A 22,661-nucleotide genomic window follows, 5' to 3' on the forward strand; every position below is an offset into this window, starting at 1 on the left:
TTTTTACCCACCATTTTCAGTACTTCCGGAACTGGGTACCTGGGTATAACTGAAATAGGATCGTTTGACCAGCAGCTAACACAAACTACAAACTGAAACAATTTTGAACAAAATTTAGAAGGTTTTTTCTTTTTTTCCGTATTATTGTTCTAAACGACGGGTTGTAATTTCATACACACTTAACCCTACAATTCCGGAACCGGAAGTCGGACCCGGAAAAAAATCTACACTTACTTATGGGAACATGATACCTTTCATTTGATTCTAAGGTCTAGCCGTTTCTGAGATATTAGTGCGATTATTATTCGGCTAGTTGAAGACATTTAGCTCGATTTTTCCATGTCATTTATAAAAACATGCTCCTGAAAATGAAAATTTTTATACTTATCAACCTGTAATTCCGGAACCGGAAGTCGTATGCGGATGAAATTCGGTAGGGCTATATGGGATTGTGAGACCTTTGATTTGAACCTAAGCTTGTGAAAATTGGACGTGCGGTCTCGGAGAAAATCGAGTGCGCTTGTTTGTAATTTATTTTGCACATTTCATTCCGTAACTCCGGAACCAGACATCGGATCGAGATGAAATTTATGTCGTTTTTCATTGATTCCACTCGCTCGGTGCCAGTGTTTTGCCCTGACAGTTGATCAATGAAACGTTTTTGTTAAGTTTGGTTTGCACGCTTGCTGCTTTGAAAAGAAAACGGGTGCAAAATAGTTGCCCGAGAATTGCCCCGAAAGTGCATTTTTTTCGTGCGGTGCAAATCAATGAAACACAGTGCACCTGTTTTGATTTCCCGACTGCACGAAAAGTGCACGAATCGAGCAAAACACTCCACGAGTGTTCTCAATGAAAAACGACATTAGTGGCAGAAGATGGGACAATAAAGCCTTTAATTTGAATTCGAGCTGAAGAAAATCGGTTTTCTGAAAAAATCAATTGGATTTATTTTTTTAATTTGTTGCACATTTCAAAGACTGTCCCAGAAAGTATGGACGCAACCAAAATCCGCTGCCATTTCGCAATGGTTCAGAATCTGTCAATTTTTATGGCTGCGTCCTGTTGTTTACACTCTTCTCTAACCACTTGTGCAATTGTTTATTCGTTTTCATTAGTTTATTTCGAAATGCGTGGACTTTCAGCAGACCAACGTTGAACAATTTTGTACAAATGGTGCACAGAACGCGGACTGTCACTGAGAAAGATATCAAAAATGGAAGAGTAAGTGAAACAGCCGTGCGAAATGCAATCAGGAAGTTTGGTGAGGATAACTCCATCACTGTAAAAAAACCGAAAACGGGTCGAAAAAAACGGTCCTGCTAATCCTCAGTTGGATAAACGTATACTGAAGGCGTTCGAGCAAAAGAAGGAGGTTTCAGTTCGGGATGTGGCCAAAAAAGTGGGCATTTCGAAGTCAAATGTTCTTCGTGCTAAAGAACGTTTGAATCTTCGAACCTATACAAAGCAGAAACAACCAAAACGTGGTCCGAAACAAGAAGTATCGATCAGGCCGAGGGTTCGAAAGCTGTACAATACGATTCTTGCTGGAAATTTGAACTGCATAATCATGGACGACGAAACCTACGTGAAACTCGATTACAAATCCTTACCGGGACTACAATATTATAAGGTGCGAGCAAGTGTTTAACCAGTCCGAGACATCGATTGAAGTCGAAAAATTTGGTAAGAAAGCTATGGTCTGGCAAACATTTTGTAGTTGCGGTAAGATTTTGAAACCCTTCATCACCACTGCTTCAATGAACAGCGAAATATACATCAAGGAATGTTTACAAAAACGACTTCTACCCATGATTCGAAGCCACAAGGATCCTGTTGTCTTCTGGCCAGATCTTGCTTCTTGTCACTATTCGAAATCAACGGTTGAATGGTATACTACCAAAAATGTCACTTTCGTCCCAAAAGACATGAATCCACCAAATTCCCCACAACTTCGACCAATTGAGGAATTTTGGGCATTAACGAAGGCACATCTTAGGAAACATGTCTCGGCAGCCGAAACCATTCAACAGTTCGAAAAAGATTGGAAAAAAGTGTCAAAACTTGTCGCCAAGAAGTCTGTACGGAATTGAATGAGGACCGTTCGCAAGAAGGTGCGCCAGCTAGTCTACAATGGCTAAGAAGCAAATGTTGAGAATAATATTCTGTTGTTGTAGTCTAATATTATTAGTATATCGAATAAAATTTGAATATCTAAAACTTGTGAATTATTTACAGCGAAATCAAAGTGCGTCCATACTTTCTGGGACAGTTTTTTTCTCGTTATTTCTGAATCGGAAGTTCAATCCAGATAAAATTTAATAACAGGTTATAGAAGCCCAAGAGACCTTTCGTTTTAATCTAAATTTGTGAAAATCGGTCCTGTTTTCTCCGGGAAAATCGATTGCACATTTTTGTTACATACACACACAGATATTTTGCGTACTCGACGAACTGAGTCGACTGGTATATGACACCCGGCCTTCCGGTCCCCGGTTCAAAAGTTGGCTTTTACAGTGATTGCATAGTCTTTCTATATGAGTGAGCAAAAATATTCACTCATGCTTCTGTTTTACCAAATGCAAATACCCGGGCCTTTCGTTTGACTCCTCCCATCATGTGTTGCATTTCTAAAGCTCAAACTCAAACTTTTCTCAGTCCCAAAGTCGATTCTTTCGAATAAATTTTTGTCCAGATAACAGCAGATCTCGATGTTTCGTAAATTTTTAAAGACAATCGGCAACTAAAACTTTTTTCTGTAATTTTCCGGCATTTTTACGCGAATTTCCGAAGCTACGCGGGTTTTTTTTACGTGGATTTTCGAAGTTACCCGGTTTAACAGTGTATTTGACGGTGATTTTGTTTTACAGTATTCTTTCTTTTTGGTGGAGACATTTCAACAAAATTTAGCAAAATTGTTGTGACGCGGTCTGAACAAGAATAAAATTCGATGCGTTAAAGATTAAAAATTCGATAATTAAAGATTAAAAATTGGGTCGAGAACGAGCGTAAGTTATAAATCAAGTTCGACGTTCAATAATGGTATAAGTGACGTATCCGACAAACTCCATTGTTTTCTCCGTTCCATTTTCACGGAGGTGGCTGAACCGACTTTAACAATCCTAGGCTCGTTTGAAAGCTACTATTGGACCATTGATCAGGCTCGAAGATCAAATTGCTGATACTTCCGATTCCGGAGATGTAATCAAATAAGTGACGTAACCAACAAAACGCAATTTTTCTCCTTCACAAACCGAAAAAGCATTCGTCTATTTCTCAGTGTATTTATTTTGAAACTGCCCTTCCGATTACGTACAACTTCTTCGACACCATTTTTCTACAATTCTCGGTTGATTTTTCATTAGGGCGTATAAGCAAGTGGCAGTTTCTCTTTAATCACTCTCTCTTTCGATTATTGTGATGTGATTAAAAAGATTTTCTTTGATATTACTATTCTGTTTGAAAGTCGAATGTTTCGGATATCATTTCATGCAAAGGTTGAGTGATAAACGTGGAAACCGCTTGGTAATTAATAAAAGAAAAAGTAAACAATGACAAATTGTCACTAGAGAAAATTGAAATATATTTTTTTACTTTATTGTATAGAAACAAGAAAATTCCTTTTGGAGTATGTATTAACGTATTTACGTATTTACGAACTAAACGGGAGTTCGTAAAAAAAAGTATACGTTATTTGAGGTTTGAGGTCGTTCTGAAATTCAAGATGGCTACTTCCGGTTTCTTGATATTCCTTGAAAACCCTTACAATATGAGTATTTCGGAACGGGATTGAAGAGTAGATGTCGGAAAACGATGTTTGAGGTGGTTCTGAAATTCAAGATGGCGACTTCTGGTTTATTAGTATCCCTTGAAAGTTATTACCGTATTCCTTGAACTTGGTATGCTTTGAAAACACTATACCGGAAGTCACCCCATTGCATTTTGAAACGAGCTCAAACATCGTTTATTGGTATCCAATCCAATTCCTTCAATTTAAGGGTTTTCAAGGCATATCGATAAAGCAAAAGTTGTTATATTGGAATTCGAGACGACACACGGAAAAGCCAGCGATCGCAAAACAACTAAAATATTAGTTGTTTTTCTGATTTTGATTGGTTAAAATTTGGTACAACTAATCGACTGTTGTTTTAACTAATCTGTCATTTTTGAATTATCGTGCTGGCAGCTTAGCAACGACACCCAACAAGTAATGAAACGTTTCAGTTGAGCAATGCCAAACACCCTGAGCGAACAATGAAACGTTTCAATGAGATGTCACTCGTGCAATTGAGCAAAGACACAATCCCAGCAAAGTAACTTGTATGCATGAAAGCAAAAAAAATGTCTCAGTTGTTTCAACCAATTATTAAGTTATTTGAACTTAAAACGCCAATTGCAATAAATATTTTTTACTGTTAGCATCTTCGGGGGCAGCTAATCGTTCACTGCTTGAACAACGAAGTTTTACCTAATTAACTGCTTATATATTTATCACTAAACTCACAAAGGATATGGAAATGAACCAAAACATTACAATTTTCAAAAGGGAACTCACCAGAAACATGGTCACAGGGAATTAGGAAATTTTTCCGTCACTTGTAGAATGGCTCGCTGGTAAACCTAATGCTACAGATACACTTTCAAGAAAATACAAATAGTACCACTTCACTTTCAGAACAAATTGGCTCAAAAGCCACTACGTAACTAACAAAAATGACGTTCATTTACCATTGAAAATTTTCAATATGAAACGCTTCTGGTGAATTGAAGAGGTTTTTTGTTCTGCCTTTTGCTGTCTTCGTTCTCCGCCAAGTGACAGCATTTGAATACAACAATTTCGGTTACCTGAATGGTTATGTCAAAATCAACAGATATGTTAGTTAAATCAACAACATTTTAGTTGAAACAACCAGAGCGTGAAACAACAATTGCAATATTGTAATTTTGTGATCTGCGGGTTCTCCGTGCACCAAACATCGTTTTGTGGCATCTTTTTAATGAATACTTTCCAAAAATACTCATACTGTAAGGGATTTCATTGAATAACATTGTTTTTCGGCACCTTTTTATCAATTCTTTCCGAAAATACGCATATTGTAAGGGTTTTCAAGGAGTATCAATCGGAAATCGCCATCTTGAATTTCAGAGCCACCTCAAACATCGTTTTTTGACATCTACTCATCAATCCCGTTCCGAAAATATCCATATTATAAAGGTTTTGAAGGAATATCAATCTTTTTCTAGTTCATACGATACCGTCCGAAGTGGAACTCTCTAATACATCCAAGTAAATCAGATAATATCTAACAAAATGAACAAAGCGGTCTCGAGAACAGAAGTTTCAAAGTATTGTATCTCCTAAAGTATTCGAAGTTCGATTTTGCAAATAAAGTAATTAATAAAAAAATCAATTTTTCGTAGAGTGCCCAGTTTAAAAACAAGATTTCAAGAATAAGGCGTTTGAAGTTCAAAGGCTAGATTCATGCAAATATTTACATTATATTTGGGCGACATCAGAGTTGATAAAAACAACTGCACGCATAGACGAGTTGATGTGGTTCTGGTAACAAATCGTGTGCCAAAGTGAGAGTGTGTTCGTTTTGACAGCTAATAACAACACTGCCTCGTCGCTTAACGTCGACGTGCTGAAAGCAGTATGACAAAAATTATACACTGCTTTTAGAAACAAAAACGTGATTAATCCACCTAGCAGTGAGATGATACCTTTTTTTATCAATACGCATGTGTTTTTGCATGGATATTCTTAGGTGTTTTAGTTCTCATGACATTATTTTAATTATCGTCGTTTTAAACGGCAAATTGAGATTTTAATCACTCATTACCCTGTAAATTCGAATCTGCAAATCGTATCGAATTTCAATCTTAACGTGTGGCAATCGATTGAACATTCCATGAGATGTCGAAGTAAGTTCCACTTTAGAGTTTTTCGTCATTATTTATGGTACTTCCAGAGCTGGTATTCAGGAACTAGCATAGCCCAAAATGATTCGAATGGCCATAAATTATTACGCCAAACAATTTACATGAAATTTATAAACTCATCATCTGTAATTCCAGAATCGGATAAAATTCACCGATTTTGTATGGGACCTTAAGTCCTGTAATATTTGTTTTTGAAGTTCGATTTGGTCTTTTTTGAGAAAATGATTGAGCTTTGAGAATCGATTCGATACTGGAACCGGAATTCTAAAATCGGTGTAGCCGAAATCAGTTAAATTCACCTGAGGAGTGTGTAGACATCTTTGAAAAATTGTAGTGCGAATTAAAATTTGGGGGTACATTCCGAATCCAAAAACGAATACCGCTCAAACTGAAATAAATTTATTTGGTAATCGACTATCCAAATCTGCAAACCCGATAAACCTGATTAATTTATGTGAAATGGACATTTTTATACTAATCACCCTGCATTTTCTAAACCAGAAGTCGGATCTGACTAAAATGTAAGAGGGTTTATAGGATTTTAAGACCTCTCATTTGAATCATAGATGATTCTTAGATTTCATTTGAATCTTAGATCGGTTCAGCCATCTACGAGAAAAATTAATTGCATTATTTTAATTTCGTTTCACATATCATCCTGTGGTTCCGCAATCAGAAGTCGGATCCAAACGTAATTCAGGAACCTTGTTTGGGAGTATACGACTTTTCATATGAATCTGAGTTTGTAGAAAACGGTTTAACCATCTCCGAGAAAATTGAGTGAAATTATTTGTCACACACGCATTTGCTGATCTCGACGAACTGAGTCGTATGGTATATGGAAGTCATGTTCTTCCAGCATTTATTGCTGTAAATAGTTTAAATCAATATAATTATGGAATTACTTCCATCTCGATAATGCTGGTATCATCTGGTTTACATATGCCATATTCGAAAGATTGTGTTGCCAAAAATGAACCGTGCTAACATTGGTCCGAGGCAAATTGTCATAAAAAAGGATGCTGTACACAGTCTTTTTGGTACTTTGAAACAATTATATGTAACAGTATAAAAAATCGTGTTTCATGTCGCTCCCAAGCATTGCTTTTTCATACAGCGCTCGAAATTCCTTCTACTGGAATAAGGCTTACACAAAAATATCGATATCTCCGTTAAAAATGGACGGATTTTAACAATCTATGGCTTGTTGGATAGGTATTACCGAGCGAAATCTAAGTCTGGAAACATATTCTGTTTTCAAGGTCAAATGTGACAGATACTGTCAAAAAACTGAAAATTTTGACATAAAACTTCGTATAACTCAAAAAGTAAACATCCGATCTCAAAACAATTCAATAGCGTTCTGGGTGACGGGGAGACCTTTCATTTGCGACTAGTTTGATCAAAATCGGTCCAGCCATCTCTGAGATCTCGACCTCTTAGTTGACAACACACATACAGACACACACACATACACACACACACACACACACAGACATTTGCTCAGTTCGTCGAGCTGAATCGATTGGTATATGACATTCGGCCCTCCGGGCCTCGGAAAATTTTTCGAAAGTTTGAGCGAATTCTATACCTATTTTTTATATATATAAAAAAAGGTAAAAATGAGCTAGTCTCCCGTGGGTCTTCGACGGGCAAACTTTCTACAAGACATCGATTATGCAACGGTGCTCGATCTGATTGTTGATGAACTATCACTAGAAGGTAGTCAATTCGAAGAAAGTTTTCCCTTTGGCCGCATCAACCTGGTGCTGAAGTAGCTCCGCGTGGAAATTAGTTACCGATTTATAATTATGTTTAAGATTGTTTGTGGAGATAGCTGACTTAATTGCCCTCATATATCCCGCACACAGCACCAACGCACACGATCTTCCCATTCTGTCTCACCGCCCCAACTGGTCTCCCAGATTCAACACACGAATCGGAAGGCACTTGTAATGATCCGACCACATCCATTCGTTAAGGCAGCTCTGGTTTTTCTGCGCCATTTCAAGTGATCAACGAGTTTCTATTTTCATCTGCTGGCATCCACTGGCGCTTGCAGACATTTGCGCGGGAGTAAATCAATTTCCAATAGCCGAAAAACCACCACTAACCGTTCCCCGTGATCGGAACAGTTGTTTACGCAGTGTTTTTTTTTTCTTGTTTTTGTTGTGTGTTCTATTCTCACCCGTGTTCGATCGAGCCAATCCGGAGTCACGACCGGGTATCTTTGGAGTGTTGGTTTATTTTTTTCCTCTTCTTACATTTGCTCAACATTCCCACGTGCAGAATGTAGCAGGTTTTGTATTCCGTATGGCAGTAAACGTCACTGATTGTAATAAATCTTCAAAGTATTCTATTTTTGGACAACTTGTTTTCGCAGCCATTTCAAGAGTTTGTACGCCCGTGTCAGTCAACAAGCTCCTACCTAGGCAACCGGACTCCGAACCGAACCGACGGACTAAACGTTTCCTTTTTTTCCGTTCATTTTTTCCAGGATCCATTATGTTTCACGTTCGCCGACGGCCTGCAGATTCCCAACCCCGGCGGCGGAAAAAAAAGCCACTGGGTGTTTCGAACGGAGGCGGCACCCTGAGCGGAGAGCGGGATGGACCGATGCTGATCGAAATTACCCACAGCGGCGACGGTGGCCGGCGTGTTAAGTTGGGCAGTGAACCGATAGAGGTCGGTTCGGCAAACACCAACGCACTGCAGCTCTTCGGACCATCGATCCAGGCCCGTCACTGTTTGATTTCACTGCACGACGGTGTCTGTACCGTGACCCCGCTGCACGCCGACGGGACAACCTTCGTCAATGGACATCACATCCAGCAGCCAACGATTTTGCATGTAAGTACTGAGTAATCTACGACTGAGTGAGTGCTGAAGGGGTTGTTTTTCGAGCCCGCGAATCGACGCGAATGGCGATTAAAATTCGATGTGGTTGATAAAGGTCAGAACTTGTCAGAATCTGTCAACGGAGTGTTTCGTTAATTACGGTTCCCACGCCGTACGGAACACACTTGTTCTGTCCTCCGGGGGAATATTGCCTTTGACAACGTGCTGACAGTGGGAGGTTTTCAATAAACAATTACAATCTCTCTTTAATCTAAACTAAGCGATGGTACCAGAATAAAAAAAACATAAAGCTCAAGAGTATCTTCAAATTAAAAATGTAATTAATAAAACACCATGAGTCCCCTTCATCCCACCTCATTCCAAAGGAACTTCCATTTTCCTTCACTTGATTCTAAACATAAACGTTTCACGTCATCTGGTGGCCTCCATACAAATCGCCTTTGCCTTTGCCTGGCATAAACCCCATTTCCTGAATGCATCATTAGACGGGTTTGGCGGTGGAAAAAAAATAAATTCATGACCAGCCGTGGTTTAGAGTAGTTGATGGTGCACTCGTGAAAACTATTTTTATGCCGCTTCACTTGAACCGATTTTACTTCTAGACGGAACGGGCAACCGAACCAGCACCACTTCCAATGGTAACCCAATTATCCGTTATAAATAAGGCAGTGCGCCGGTTTTCTCTAAATAACCGGACACTGCCGGTTTTTGTGTTGCCGGTAGTTTTCCAACATGGCATTGGGTTTTGCTTTTGGTAATGTCAAGTGCACCGAGGACGAAAAAGTAGCTATAATTATACGACACGATTGGGCTGACCAGTACAGTTCCTTGAGAAGGAGAGTACCTATCACACTGTTTCGTTGCTTTTATTTTGATTTTTTTGTGTGTTCTTGTGTAAATTAGTTTGTACATCCTTGCTCCAAGTCTATTATGTTCAAGGGAAATTATTTCGGTAGTTGAGCTAATTGAAACATGTAGTTACAGTTTCCGACAATATGTTTTTGTCCTTTATCATTCTTTGACGTATTCCGAACGTAAAATGAACCGTGGAAAATGTGCAATAATGGATGGAACTCTGTTTGTTCGTGCCACAAGATGCTACAATTATGGAATGGATTACTTGCAGCACTGTCTATTTCGGTGCTTGCCATTTTATGGAACAGTAAAATCTAATTTTATCAACAGACTGCATTAGCATTGAACGCAATATCAAGGACGCTGTACTCGATTTCCAAGTGCACGAAAAACGAATTGAATATTGTAAATATTTCTCGCGTTTTGAAAAAAAACACGATCTTTATATTATATCTGTCCCTTTTGCAAATCCCACAGGAGCTGTACACTAGAGATGGTTGGGTAATCATTTTTTTTTAAACCCGAACCCGATCTGTACCCGATCGAAAATAAAAATCTAAATCCGTACCCGATCCTGAAAAATTTCGTGTGGTCGGGTTTGAATTCTTACACGTTAAAAATAAAACAAAATCGCAAAGTGTATGTAACAAAAATGTGCACTTGATTTTCTCGGAGATTGCTGGCCGATTATCACAAACTTAGATTCAAATGGAAGGTCTCACGGTTCCATACGGAATTTCTGAATTTCATCCGGATCCGACTTCCTGTTCCGGAGCTATACGGTAAAGTGTGTTAAATATTGTACACCGTCACTTAAACCGGTGAAACAAAAACCGTAAAAAAATTCTAAACTGGTCTCAAAACTACACAAATCGATAGCCATTATCAGTAAGCAACTAAACAAACCGATTTCGGCTATCCTGGTACCCGGTTTCCAATTCCGAAAGCAACAGAAAAAGTGGTCATGTATTCCAAAATGGATCTCACTCACTTTTCCGGGCGATGGTTTGACCGATTTCCACAGACTTAGATTCAAATGAAAGGTCTCACGCTCCCATTGTAAGGACTGTCCCTGATAGTATGGACGCACTTTGATTTCGCTGTAAATAATTCACAAGTGTTAGATATTCAAATTTTATTCGATATACTGATAATATTAGACTACAACAACAGAATATTATTCTCAACGTTTGCTACTTAACCATCGTAGACTAGCTGGCGCACCTTCTTGCGAACGGTCCTCATTAAATTCCACACAGACTTCTTGGCGACAACTTTTGACACTTTTTTCCAATCTTTTTCGAACTGTTGAATGGTTTCGGCTGCCGAGACATGTTTCCTAAGATGTGCCTTCGTTAATGCCCAAAACTCCTCAATTGGTTGAAGTTGTGGGCAATTTGGTGAATTCATGTCTTTTGGGACGAAAGTGCATTTTTGGTAGTATACCATTCTACCGTTGATTTCGAGTAGTGGCAAGAAGCAAGATCTGACCAGAAGACAACAGGATCTTTGTGGCTTCGAATCATGGGTAGAAGCCGTTTTTGTAAACATTCCTTGATGTATATTTCGCTGTTAATTGAAGCAGCGGCGATGAAGGGTTTCGAAATCTTACCGCAGCTTCAAATTGCTTGCCAGACCATAGCTTTCTTACCAAATTTTTCGACTTCAATCGATGTCTCGGATTGGTTTAACACTTGCCCTTTTCGCACCGTATAATATTGTGGTCCCGGCAAGGATTTGTAATCGAGTTTCATGTAGGTTTCGTCGTCCATGATTATTCAGTTCAAATTTCCAGAAAGAATCGTATTGTACAGCTTTCGAATCCCTCGGCCTGATCGATGCTTCTTGTTTCGAACTACGTTTTGGTTGTTTCTGCTTCTTATAGGTTCGAAGATTCAAACGTTCTTTAGCACGAAGAACATTTGACTTCGAAGTGCCCACTTTTTTGGCCACATCCCGAACTGAAACCTCCTTCTTTTGCTCGAACGCCTTCAGTATACGTTTATCCAACTGAGGGTTAACAGGACCTTTTTTTTACCCGTTTTCGGTTTATCCTCAAAGGTGTTATCCTCAGCGAACTTCCTGATTGCATTTCGCACGGCTGTTTCACTTACTCTTCCATTTTTGATATCTTTCTCAGTGACAGTCCGCGTTCTGTGCACCATTTGTACACAATTTTTCAACGTTGTTCTGCTGAAAGTCCACGCATTTCGAAATAAACTAATGAAAACGAATAAACAACTGCACAAGTGGTTAGAGAAGAGTGTAAACAACAGGACGTAGCTATAAAAATTGACAGATTCTGAACCATTGCAAAATGGAAGCGGTTTTTGGTTGCGTACATACTTTCTGGGACAGTCTTTATATGTTTTTAGGCTTAGATTTCGCACGGTAATAGCTATCCAACAAGCCATAGATTGTCAAAACCCGTCCATTTTTAACGCAGATATCGATATTTTTGTGTAAGGGGCTGTCCATAAAAGACGTCACGCCGCAAGGAGAAGGGGGGTGTTTCATAAAACGTGACCTTTTGTGACAGGGGGGAGTAAAAAAGAAAAAGATGCCTTCAAACGGTTTAACTTAAGTTATGCACTGACAATTTTTTCAGTAATTTGATTTTCTAGCATTAATAATAGTATATCATAAGAATTTCTCTTATCTGATTCTGATGCAGTTTATTCAATTGTACTCCATTTGAAAAAGGGCGTTATGTCTTATCTTGATCATATGTGATTTTCCTCCACCAATATCAAAGCTTATCGAATCATCCAATGATTGAACTTACATAAATCAAGAATCATTTTAGCTCAAAATCACTACCCATTGTGTGACGGAAGTTCCATACGGATATTGATCGATGTGATTTAAAATTCACTGATCAACTGATCATGAAAAGATTCTCCGGCAGTGATTTCTCAGCCCTGTATGCTACACTAAAGAAATATTATTCTTTACCTAAAACAATAATATATCTGTGTACCCCTAGGAGGAATAAAACAGATGATTTAAATGTTTCATCAATTCCAACCAAATACTTTTGTTAATTTATATAATTGATATTAATAAAATAATTCCAATGATTTTGTAGTTTTAGGGATATTTTTTAATCTAGTGACAACATGTAATAAATCGATTTTTCCCTCATATTTGTATGGTTTGTCATACATATTGAGAATGTATTGAGATTAATTTTATTTATTTTGAATTCGTGACATGTGACATAGGGGGGGTGGGGGTCTTTGCTTCTGTGACAATTTGTGACAAAGGGGTGATGGGGAGTCAAAAATCGTCAAAAAAAAGCGTGACGTCTTTTATGGACAGCCCCTAAACGACGTTTCGACTTATTCCAGTAGTAGGAATTTTAAGCGCTTGATGATAAAGCGCTGTTTTCGGAGCCAAATGGAACACGATTTTTTATACTGTTACATACAATTGTTTCTAAGTACCAAAAAGACTGTGTACAGTATCTCGGATCGATTTTAGCACGGTTCATTTTTGGCAACATAATCGTACGAGTATGACATGTAAATGGCAGATGATGGCAGCATTTTCAAGTTGAAAGTAATTCCATTATTATTTTGATTTAAACTACTTACAGTAATAAATGCTGGAAGAACATAACTCCCATATGCCATTCGACTCAGTTCGTCGAGATCAGCAAATGCGTGTGTGACAAATAATTGCACTCAATTTTCTCGGAGATGGCTAAGCCGCTTTCTACAAACTCAGATTCATATGAAAAGTAGTATACTCCCAAACAAGGTTCCAGAATTACGTTTGGATCCGACTTCTGATTGCGGAATTACAGGATGATATGTGACACGAAATTAAAATAATGCAACTCATTTTTCTCGTAGATGGCTGAACCGATCTAAGATTCAAATGAAATCTTAGAACCATATATGATCAAAATCCTATAAAACATCTTACTTTTTAGTCAGATCCTACTTCCGGTTTAGGAGATACAGGGTGATTAGTATAAAAATGTCCATTTCACATAAATTAATCAGGTTTATCGGGTTGGCAGATTTGGATAGTCGATTACCAAATAAATTTATTTCAGTTTTTGATTCAGAAGGTACCCAAAAATTTCCTTCGCACTACAATTTCTCAAAGATGTCTACACACTCCTCAGGTGAATTTAACTGATTTCGGCTACACTGATTTTAGAATTCTGGTTCCAGTATCGAATCGTTTCTCAAAGCTCAATCATTTTCTCAAAAAGACCAATTCGAACTTCAAAAACAAAAATTCTAATTAAAAGACTTATGGTCCCACACAAAATTAGTGAATTTTATCCGATTCTAGAATTAACACATGGATCAATAAGTCCCGAGACTAACAATGGAAACAACATTTTTTTGCAAAATTTTTTTCTATTCATCAACATAATCACCTTTTAGGGTGATACAATGGTTCCAACGTTTTTCCAATTTTTCAATACCATGTTTATAAAAAAAATTATCTTTCGATTCAAAATAAACTTCAGTTTCAGCGATGACCTCCTCATTTGAGCCAAATCTTTTTCCCTGGAGCATTTTTTTAAGATCAGCAAAGAGCCAGTAGTCACTGGGGCCTAAATCTGGCGAGTATGGGGGGTGGGGAAGCAGATCAATTCAATTTCGCCATTGTTTTCATCGACTTGTGGCAGGGTGCATTTTGTTCCATCGAAAGCAATCGCGGCACCTACTTGGAAAAAACCTTTTTCATGCTCAATTTTTTATGAAGGATAGTAAATACATTGCCATATGATATCTGTGTCATCTCAGCAATCTCACGTAGCTCCACTTTATGATCTTTCATTATGATTTTTGTCACTTCACTCACATTTTCCGGTGTAACGGCTTGCACAGGTCTACCCGAGCGTTCCGCGTCATTTGTGTCAGTACGACCACGTTTAAACTCGGCGAACCACCGACAAATCGTTGCTTTTGATGGACAAGAGTCCAGATAACATTTTTCAATCCATTATTTTTCCTGCACGGTGTTTTTACCCATTAAAAACAATGTTTTATCAAAACACGAAACTCGGTTTTTTCCATTTTTTAAACAAACTACAAAACGACTTTACTCCAACCTCGATAGCTCAGCTGTTTCTGGTCGGATCGACTTAAAATTTTGCCCGTTTCAAGCAAAGGTTAGTACTCTAGAAAGACGTGGTTACTGGTTTACTACGAGCGCCATCTCTGCTTTAGTCTCGGGACTTATTGATCCATGTGTTACAGGATGATGAGTTTTTAAAATTCATAGCGACAAAAAAATGTAAATTCTTTGGCGTATTAATTTATGGCAATACGGGTTATGCTAATTCCTGAATACCGGCTTTGGAAGTACCCTAAATAATGACGAAAATCTCTCAAGTGGAACTTACTTCGACATCTCATGGAATGTTCAATCGATTGTCACACGTTACGATTGAAATGTAGTATACTATTTGCAGTTTAGACGTTACAGGGTAATAAGTGATTAAAATCTCAATTTGCCGTTTAAAACGACGATAATTAAAATAATGTCATGAGAACTAAAACACCTAAGAATGTCCATGCAAAAAACACATACGGATTGATAAAAAAGGTATCATCTCACTGCTAGGTGAAATAATCACGTTTTTTTTTTCACTTATCGCATTGTAATAGCGGAAACAAAATTCGCATCTAGATCAACTTTTCGGGAACTTTTTGAGAGATTTTAAGACCTTTTATTTACATCTTAGTTTGTAAAATCGGTTAAGAAATTTCAGAGAAAATTTGTGTGCGCATTTTCTCATAGACTTGCCTACATATTATCTTGTAATTCCGGAACCGGAAATCGAATAATGATAAAACTCAATTGCGCGCTATGGAACCATAAGACCTTTCATTTTAATCTAAGTTTGTGAAAACCGGTCACGCCATTTCTGAGAAACGTGAGTGACATTTTTTTTTTCATTTTTTGGTGCATATCTTCCAGTAATTCCGGAACCGAAAGTCAGATCGGAATCAAATTCAATAGCAATCTATGAGTCCATAGGACTTTTCATTTGAATTTGTGAAAATTGGATCAGCCATCTTTGATAAAATCGAGTTACATAATTTGTTACACACACACACACACACACAAACACACACACCGACATTTGCTCAGTTCGTCGAGCTGAGTCGAATTGTATCGGTTCTAAAGTCAGGTTTCCAGTCGGTTCGGTGTCTCAGAAACGCATGAACCGTCAAGATCTGGTGAAATATCAAAAAATATATATTTTTTAAAGAGACAATTTTTCAGAGAGTTGAGAGTCATTCTTTTTAAATATTCAAATCAAAGAATTTTTAAGAATCTCTCAGTAATATTTATCAAACCACGAGTTTTATGAGAAAGGCATCATTACACCACTAGGTGGATTAAAAACAGGTTAACTATCACTTGTTGACGGAATATTGTCTTCAATGGAATGTTGGTAATGTAGACAACAATTAAATATTGTTACTGGAGACGACATTATTATGAGATTTTTTGAAATACCCCGCTTTGCCCCCCTATATGGGGCAAACCGGAGCGCAAAACTTTTTTTCCCTATCGCTCTGAACAATTATTCAACGTAATGAATATTGAAGACGAAACTAGTTTTTAGTTGAGTTTTTAGTCACTAAAGACAGCGCAAAAAACAAATCAAATAAGACCAATAACCATAACCATAAGACCTTTCGTTCGAATCTAAGTTTGTGAAAATCGGTCACGCCATCTCTGAGAAAAGTGAATGAATTTTTTTTCATTTTTTTGGTGAATATCATCCTGTAACTCCGGAACCGAAAGTCATATCGGGATAAAATTCAATAGCGATCTATGAGTCCATACGACTTTTCATTTCGGATCAGCCATCTTTGATAAAATGAAGTGACATTATTTGTCACACACACTAAGAGAGAGAGAGATTCGCTCAGTTCGTCGAGCTGAGTCGAATGGTATCGGTTCAAAAGTCGGTTTTCAGTCGGTTCGGTGTCTCAGAAACGCATGAACCATCAACATCTGGTGTAATCTCAAAAAATATATATTTTTTAAATAGACAATTTTTCAGAGAGTTGAGAGTTGTTATTTTTCAAGATTCAAGTCAAAGAATTTTCAAGAATCTCTTAGTAATATTTATCAAACCACGAGTTTTATGAGAAAGTAATGAATATTGATGACGAAACTAGTTTTTAGTTGAGTTTTTAGTCACTAAATACAGTGCGAAAAACATCTCATTTAAAATGTAAGAACAATCATTTAACCAAAATGTCCCCGCTTTGCCCCTCATTCCACTACGGGAAAATAGATAGCTTCTAACTTATATGAAAACAATATGTTTTAATATATATTTTTTTAATCTCTTGAAATAACGATTGAAAAGATAATCACGAGTATTGCTTTCAACACCTGCACTTCGATTATATTGCCTTTCCCGGAACGATTCCTCATTCGAACAAAATATAATACTTTCATAATGTGCCCGCTGCACCAAACCGCACATCTCTCTTTGTCAACGGAAAGATGAAACATGTTCCAACAAACTAAGCCTTCTCGAAGCCAGCTCAAACCTTTTCCCAAGTTACAATTCATTTCACGTTCCACTTTTATTGCGATTCCAGGACCAAGACGCTTTTCTAAGACCACCGCTAATCCTGTACGACGGTGCTGGAGGAGTATTTTGTCGAGGATATCAAAGAAGCAACCCGTTTTTCTTGTTGGAAAGTGGTTCACCTTCAAGCGCAATAAAATTTCCCGGGTCAGTCAAGGTGGAGCAAGTCATAAAAAAATGAAGAAAGGCACCCACTTTTTCGTCCGGGCAGTCTCCAGGACAAGAGAAAATGCCGTTCCAGTTGATGATTTCTGACAAATAGGAAGCTTACCGGAAGAAAGCAGCTCTGCTAGGGGTTGAATGTTAAAAATTATCTTCCTTCGTGGCATCGTAAAATACAAATGATAACGAAACCAAAATGTCTAAATTTATAATTAAAATTGAAACATTTGGCCAGGGTGATTCGATGAGCGGTGGATTTTTATTTTCTCAACATCTGATCATTCAACGCCTTCACAAACACAAACGTTGTCGATGTTTGTTCGGACGAGATTATTACGCTTGTCGTCGCATCATTGAACAAATCCGGAAAATATCCTGTATGTCAGAACCCTACCCAAATGTGATTGACAAGTTCGGGTGTGGTCTGCCATTGACGACTTCACTGCGTATGAAGTCAAACTTTATTTGACGATATTTGAGGATACCTCTCCTTTTTTTCTTTTTGATGCCCGATTTAATCTCGCAACGTGGGCAGAAAGACCTTATCCTCTTGTTCCCATACAGCGGAACGATTTCCGTTGGTTGGCGCTTAATGTTGATTGTTGACACGCTCAATCGATTGTTTATTGAGCTGGCATTAATTGTGACTCTATACAGTGGCATTTCCGATCCCACGCCGGGAGACTGGTAAATGCGGAGCACCAAAGCATAATGTAGACCGATACGGGATACTGCTGCTGCTGATCGGTTCTCTGAGGATTATGGCTGGCGTTTTATGACAAACAATGGACCACTGCGTGGGGCTTCCGAGTAACGGCAGTCAGCAAAGCCTGGGCTCGGTCAATTTTAAATGGATTTCCTCTTTGAAGGTACTTGTATCGTTCATTACAGATGCATATAAATGCCAATAGCTAATGAAATAAGCGATGGTTGTTCAGCGATGCATCGCAAATTACCGGTCCATGAATCCGAGATTAAATCAATAACGAGCTTTCAATAGCATATTTTCCATTTGTCATGTGTAGAAAAACAAGGCTTTGTAGTACGGCATGATTAAGGATAATCCAATCATGGTTTCAAAGAATCTTCATTGAAGAAAACAGCCTTTGAGTGAATACATCATTTGTCGACATTTTTCGTTTCGTCTGCTGAAAACAGCATCGCACGACAAAGGGAATTCCGAGAAGAAATTCCACTTTCCATTCGTATTACAACCAACCACCGCACAAGAGCGGCAATTCGGTTCGTTTACGAATTGCCGGTAAGCTCCGTTACAACGAGGCACAATAAATTGTCAACGAGGACATAAATTGACGTACGCTTGGGGGAAAGCTAGCAATCGAAATTATTGTTGCGTCATTATTCAAGTTCGTAGACCGTATCCTTTCGGATGCTGGCAGTGCCAATGTGAAAACCTGTATGTTCAGGTTGTTGAAGCTTTTTGTTCCTGCTGGTGGGGGCAATTAGTAACTAGAAATGACATTTGCTACAACAATGTTGTCTCTATCTGCTTTCAGTAGAGAGGGTTAATTTTACTATCTGCTTTTACGTCCGAATTGGAAAAGGACTGTATTCATGAAACCACGTATTTAATTTTACAGAATATCACAAAAATGATCTGAAATCTCCGTTATTAAGCATCGTTCCTTTCGTCAAATTCAAACTTTATGTATTATTTTTACCTAAATACTGAAACAAAAAGGTGATTGGGTAATGGCAGGAACATTACCGGACTGATGTGAATATGAAGAAAACTATCTTGTACTTCAAAATAGTTTCAAAATATCAATTCTATAACTGTGACCACAGCTGCCGGTATTACCGGATTTGAAACCCGGGATGGGTGTAGGAAAATATTCTCTACGGGCGTGTTTTAATCCACCTAGAGTTGTAATGGTGCCTTTACCATTAACATTTCACGAGAAATCGATGCAAGTTTCATATTGAACAATTTAAATAACTGTTTCCGGACCTGGAATAGGGAGACTGTCACTGTTTCAGTAACTATTTAGGTCCTGCAAGTTCGAATAGTTTTACAATATACTTCGAAAATTTCGCACTTTTTTGTGTCGTACACTATCTGAAGGTTAGACATTTTTATTTTCTATTATCCTGGAAGTCGGATCCGGATAAAATATTAACTCATTCAGTAGGATAATAAGACATTTATTTGAATCAAAGTTCTAACTGTACAGTCACGGTTAGTTCATTTGGTTATAAGCTAATAAGAACTGCATGCTAGAAAAATTTACTAGATAGTTTTAAGAAATTTGTTTCATTTTCAATACCCATTACAATAAATTCAATGAAAAAACTATCACCCTCATTCCTGTTAACGTCCGTATCGACCATACGACGAACGGATACTTTCGAATGAACACATATAAACCATTCTTGTTTTCACTCGAATCCATCCAAACGCAACTCGTTTGCCGCGAAATATTTAAATATCAGTTAACTTTTTCAAATAAATGCTATGTCATGATGAAATCTCTCCAATTCTTGTGATTAACCATATGGGAAACGCTAGAATATATGCCAGTTTAGCTTCGAAAGATACGTGTGTTCGAAAAATCCCATATTCGTTTACAGACGAAATGCCGTTGTTTGGATTCGTCAGTTTAATGTTGCGAAGTTTTTACGCATCAAATTTTACTATACCTATTCGGTACTTCAAGAAAAATATGCCATGGGTAAACATGCTATATTTTATATTAAATGCATGATTTTACCAATGTTATAAATATGTAGACTATCGAAAACATGACAAGATAGCAAGCAAAATGTTGCAGAAGTTTCACTCGCTTTATGCTAAAGCGATGTTTCAGGGTTGACGATTTTCAATACTATTTTATGATGTTGTTTCTTAGCACTTAAAAGACACAGCTCCCTTTTTCATGACGTTTCGATTTTAGCACGGTTCGTTTTTGGCAACATAATCGTTCGAACATATATTAGAACATATGTATTAGAACGATGGTAGTATTCTCGAATTCAAAACAATTTCATATTTATATTGATTTGTACTAATTGCAACAGTAATTGCTGGAAGAACACAACTTCTTACACCATTATACCACTCGAAGAAGTTCGCCGAGATATGAAAATTTGTGTGTGAAAAATAATTTCATTAATTTTTCTCGGACATGGCTTAACTGATTTCTACACACATAGACTCACATGAACAAAGTACTATGCTCCTGGTTTCTGGTTTCTGAACATCATTTGGATCCGACTTCTGGTTCCGGAACTACAATTTAATGTATGTAATAAAATAAAATAATGTCACTCATTATGCTCGTATCCATCTCACATTCAAATGAAAGGTCTTGAGGTCCCATAAAAATGGCTTGTTTTTTAATCAGATCCGACTTCCGGTTCATGAGATACAGGGTGATTAGTGTTAAAATTTTACCAAAATTTATCGGGTTTATCGGGTTCACAGATTTTGAGAGTCGATGACCATATAAACTTATTTAAGTTTCATCAGTATTAAATTTTCAATCCCGGAAGGTAGCCAAAAAAATTATGTGAAACGCACTACGATTTCTCTAAGATGGCTACACTGATTTTCAAAAGTTTCGAATCTAATGAAATGGTTTACAATCCATTAAGCGAATTTAACTGACTTCGACTACACCGATTTACGAATTCCGTTTCCAAAAATAACGGGGTAAGAGAAGCTAAAAGAAGGCCAAAATGAATTTAAAAAACAAAAATTTAAATTAAAATAAACCTATGGCCTCATACAAAATTAATGAATTTTATCCTCAGCACCGTATTCAACAAACATCACACACTGGTAACAGACATTCGTGCTCATGTGTGCTCGGTGCCGATGGACTCGAAAGTAAATCGAACACCATACACAGCGTGCTTCGCTCGTAGAGGCGGTGTTATGTTTTCTTCTTCCGTACCACCGCATGTACGGATCGGTGCGGACGAGTTGAAATTTCGGACACTCATTACCTTGTAACTCCGGAACAGGAAGACAGATCCGGAAATTTGAGAGTTATGTATGGAATCATAGGACCATTTATTTGAACCTAAGCTTGTCAAAACCGTCCAAGTCGTCGCACAGTGGGAAAAAACCAGGAAACCAGCAAATAAATCGGGAACCATGGAAAAAGGCAACAAACAACAGTGTCCTGCTCGTTTTACCTCAAATGCCCAGCAGTTTTAGGGTTTTCTGTAGAATTTGCTCTGTAACTTGAAAAGAAATCGAGTGCGGTCTACTGAAACAGCTTGATTTTATGTAAAAATGTCTGGAGAATCGAATAAAAGAGTGTACACTGGCCGCTCGAAACGTTTTGGTGGCTATTTTACCCCATTTCCTCCATTTCATGATATCTTATTGTAAATCGTCCTTAAATCTCAGTAAAACTTATTGGAAGTTTACTAAATCTAGCTTATCTTATAGAAAAAAGTCTGTAGAACCGAATGGAAGAACCTACACTGGCTGCACGAAACGTTTTGGTGACCAGTGTGGGTTCTTCTAATCGATTTTCCAGACTTTTTACATGAAAGTACGCTATTCCAGAATACCGCACTTGACTTTTTTTCAAGTTACAGAGCGAATGTTATAGGAAACCCCAAAACTGCTGTACATTTGGGGTAAAACGAGGATTCCGATACGTGCGGCCATTGTAAACCATTCCATTGAATTCCTTGGACATTTTTACATTAGAAACGCTTTAGTTTGGTGACCTATCTCAATTAGTTCATGAGTTACAGAATTCTTTGCGGGTTTTCATAGATTTTTTCCCACTGTGCGTCGCTGAGAAAAGTGAGTTCCTTCTATTTTTGAGTTTGTGATCACTATTTCCGGTGCTTTCGGAACCGGGAAACCGGGGACAGGTATAACCGAAATGGATACGTTTAGCCGTCAATTGACAAGGGCTATCGATTGGAACTGATTTCAACCCTCAGCAACCACATTTTTCCGTGTTTTGCATCACGGTACTGTATAACTACTTAAAATTTTCAATACTCTTTACCCTGTGATTCGGATCCGGATGAAATTCGAAGTTTTGTATAGGAACCTAAGACCATTCATTTGAATCTAAGTTTGAAAAAGTAGATTACGCCACCTGTGAGAAAATAGCGTAAGTAATATGAAATTGAAGTTTTTGCACTAATCACTCTGTATACTAGAATTAAATTTCGGATCCAAGTTCAATTAGTAACCTTTCGTTAAAATCTGTCAAGTGGTTGTCGAGATGCCTTTTAAACAAGCAGTGCTTCAGTAAAATAGAAA

At 37.8% G+C, this 22,661-nt stretch overlaps 1 protein-coding gene across 12 annotated transcripts in view; it reads left to right on the plus strand.

The window, feature by feature from the left end:
- Positions 1-22,661, plus strand: part of LOC131439920 (afadin) — a 225,740-nt gene that overhangs the window by 148,515 nt on the left and 54,564 nt on the right. For all 12 annotated transcript variants that reach the window (XM_058611044.1, XM_058611036.1, XM_058611089.1 and 9 more), the window contains one exon: positions 8,438-8,790. In XM_058611044.1, the coding sequence (XP_058467027.1) occupies positions 8,438-8,790 (353 nt within the window). The remainder of the gene's footprint in view (positions 1-8,437; positions 8,791-22,661) is intronic.

This window comes from Malaya genurostris, chromosome 1 (assembly GCF_030247185.1).
Source record: "Malaya genurostris strain Urasoe2022 chromosome 1, Malgen_1.1, whole genome shotgun sequence".
NCBI classification, from domain to species: domain Eukaryota; kingdom Metazoa; phylum Arthropoda; class Insecta; order Diptera; family Culicidae; genus Malaya; species Malaya genurostris.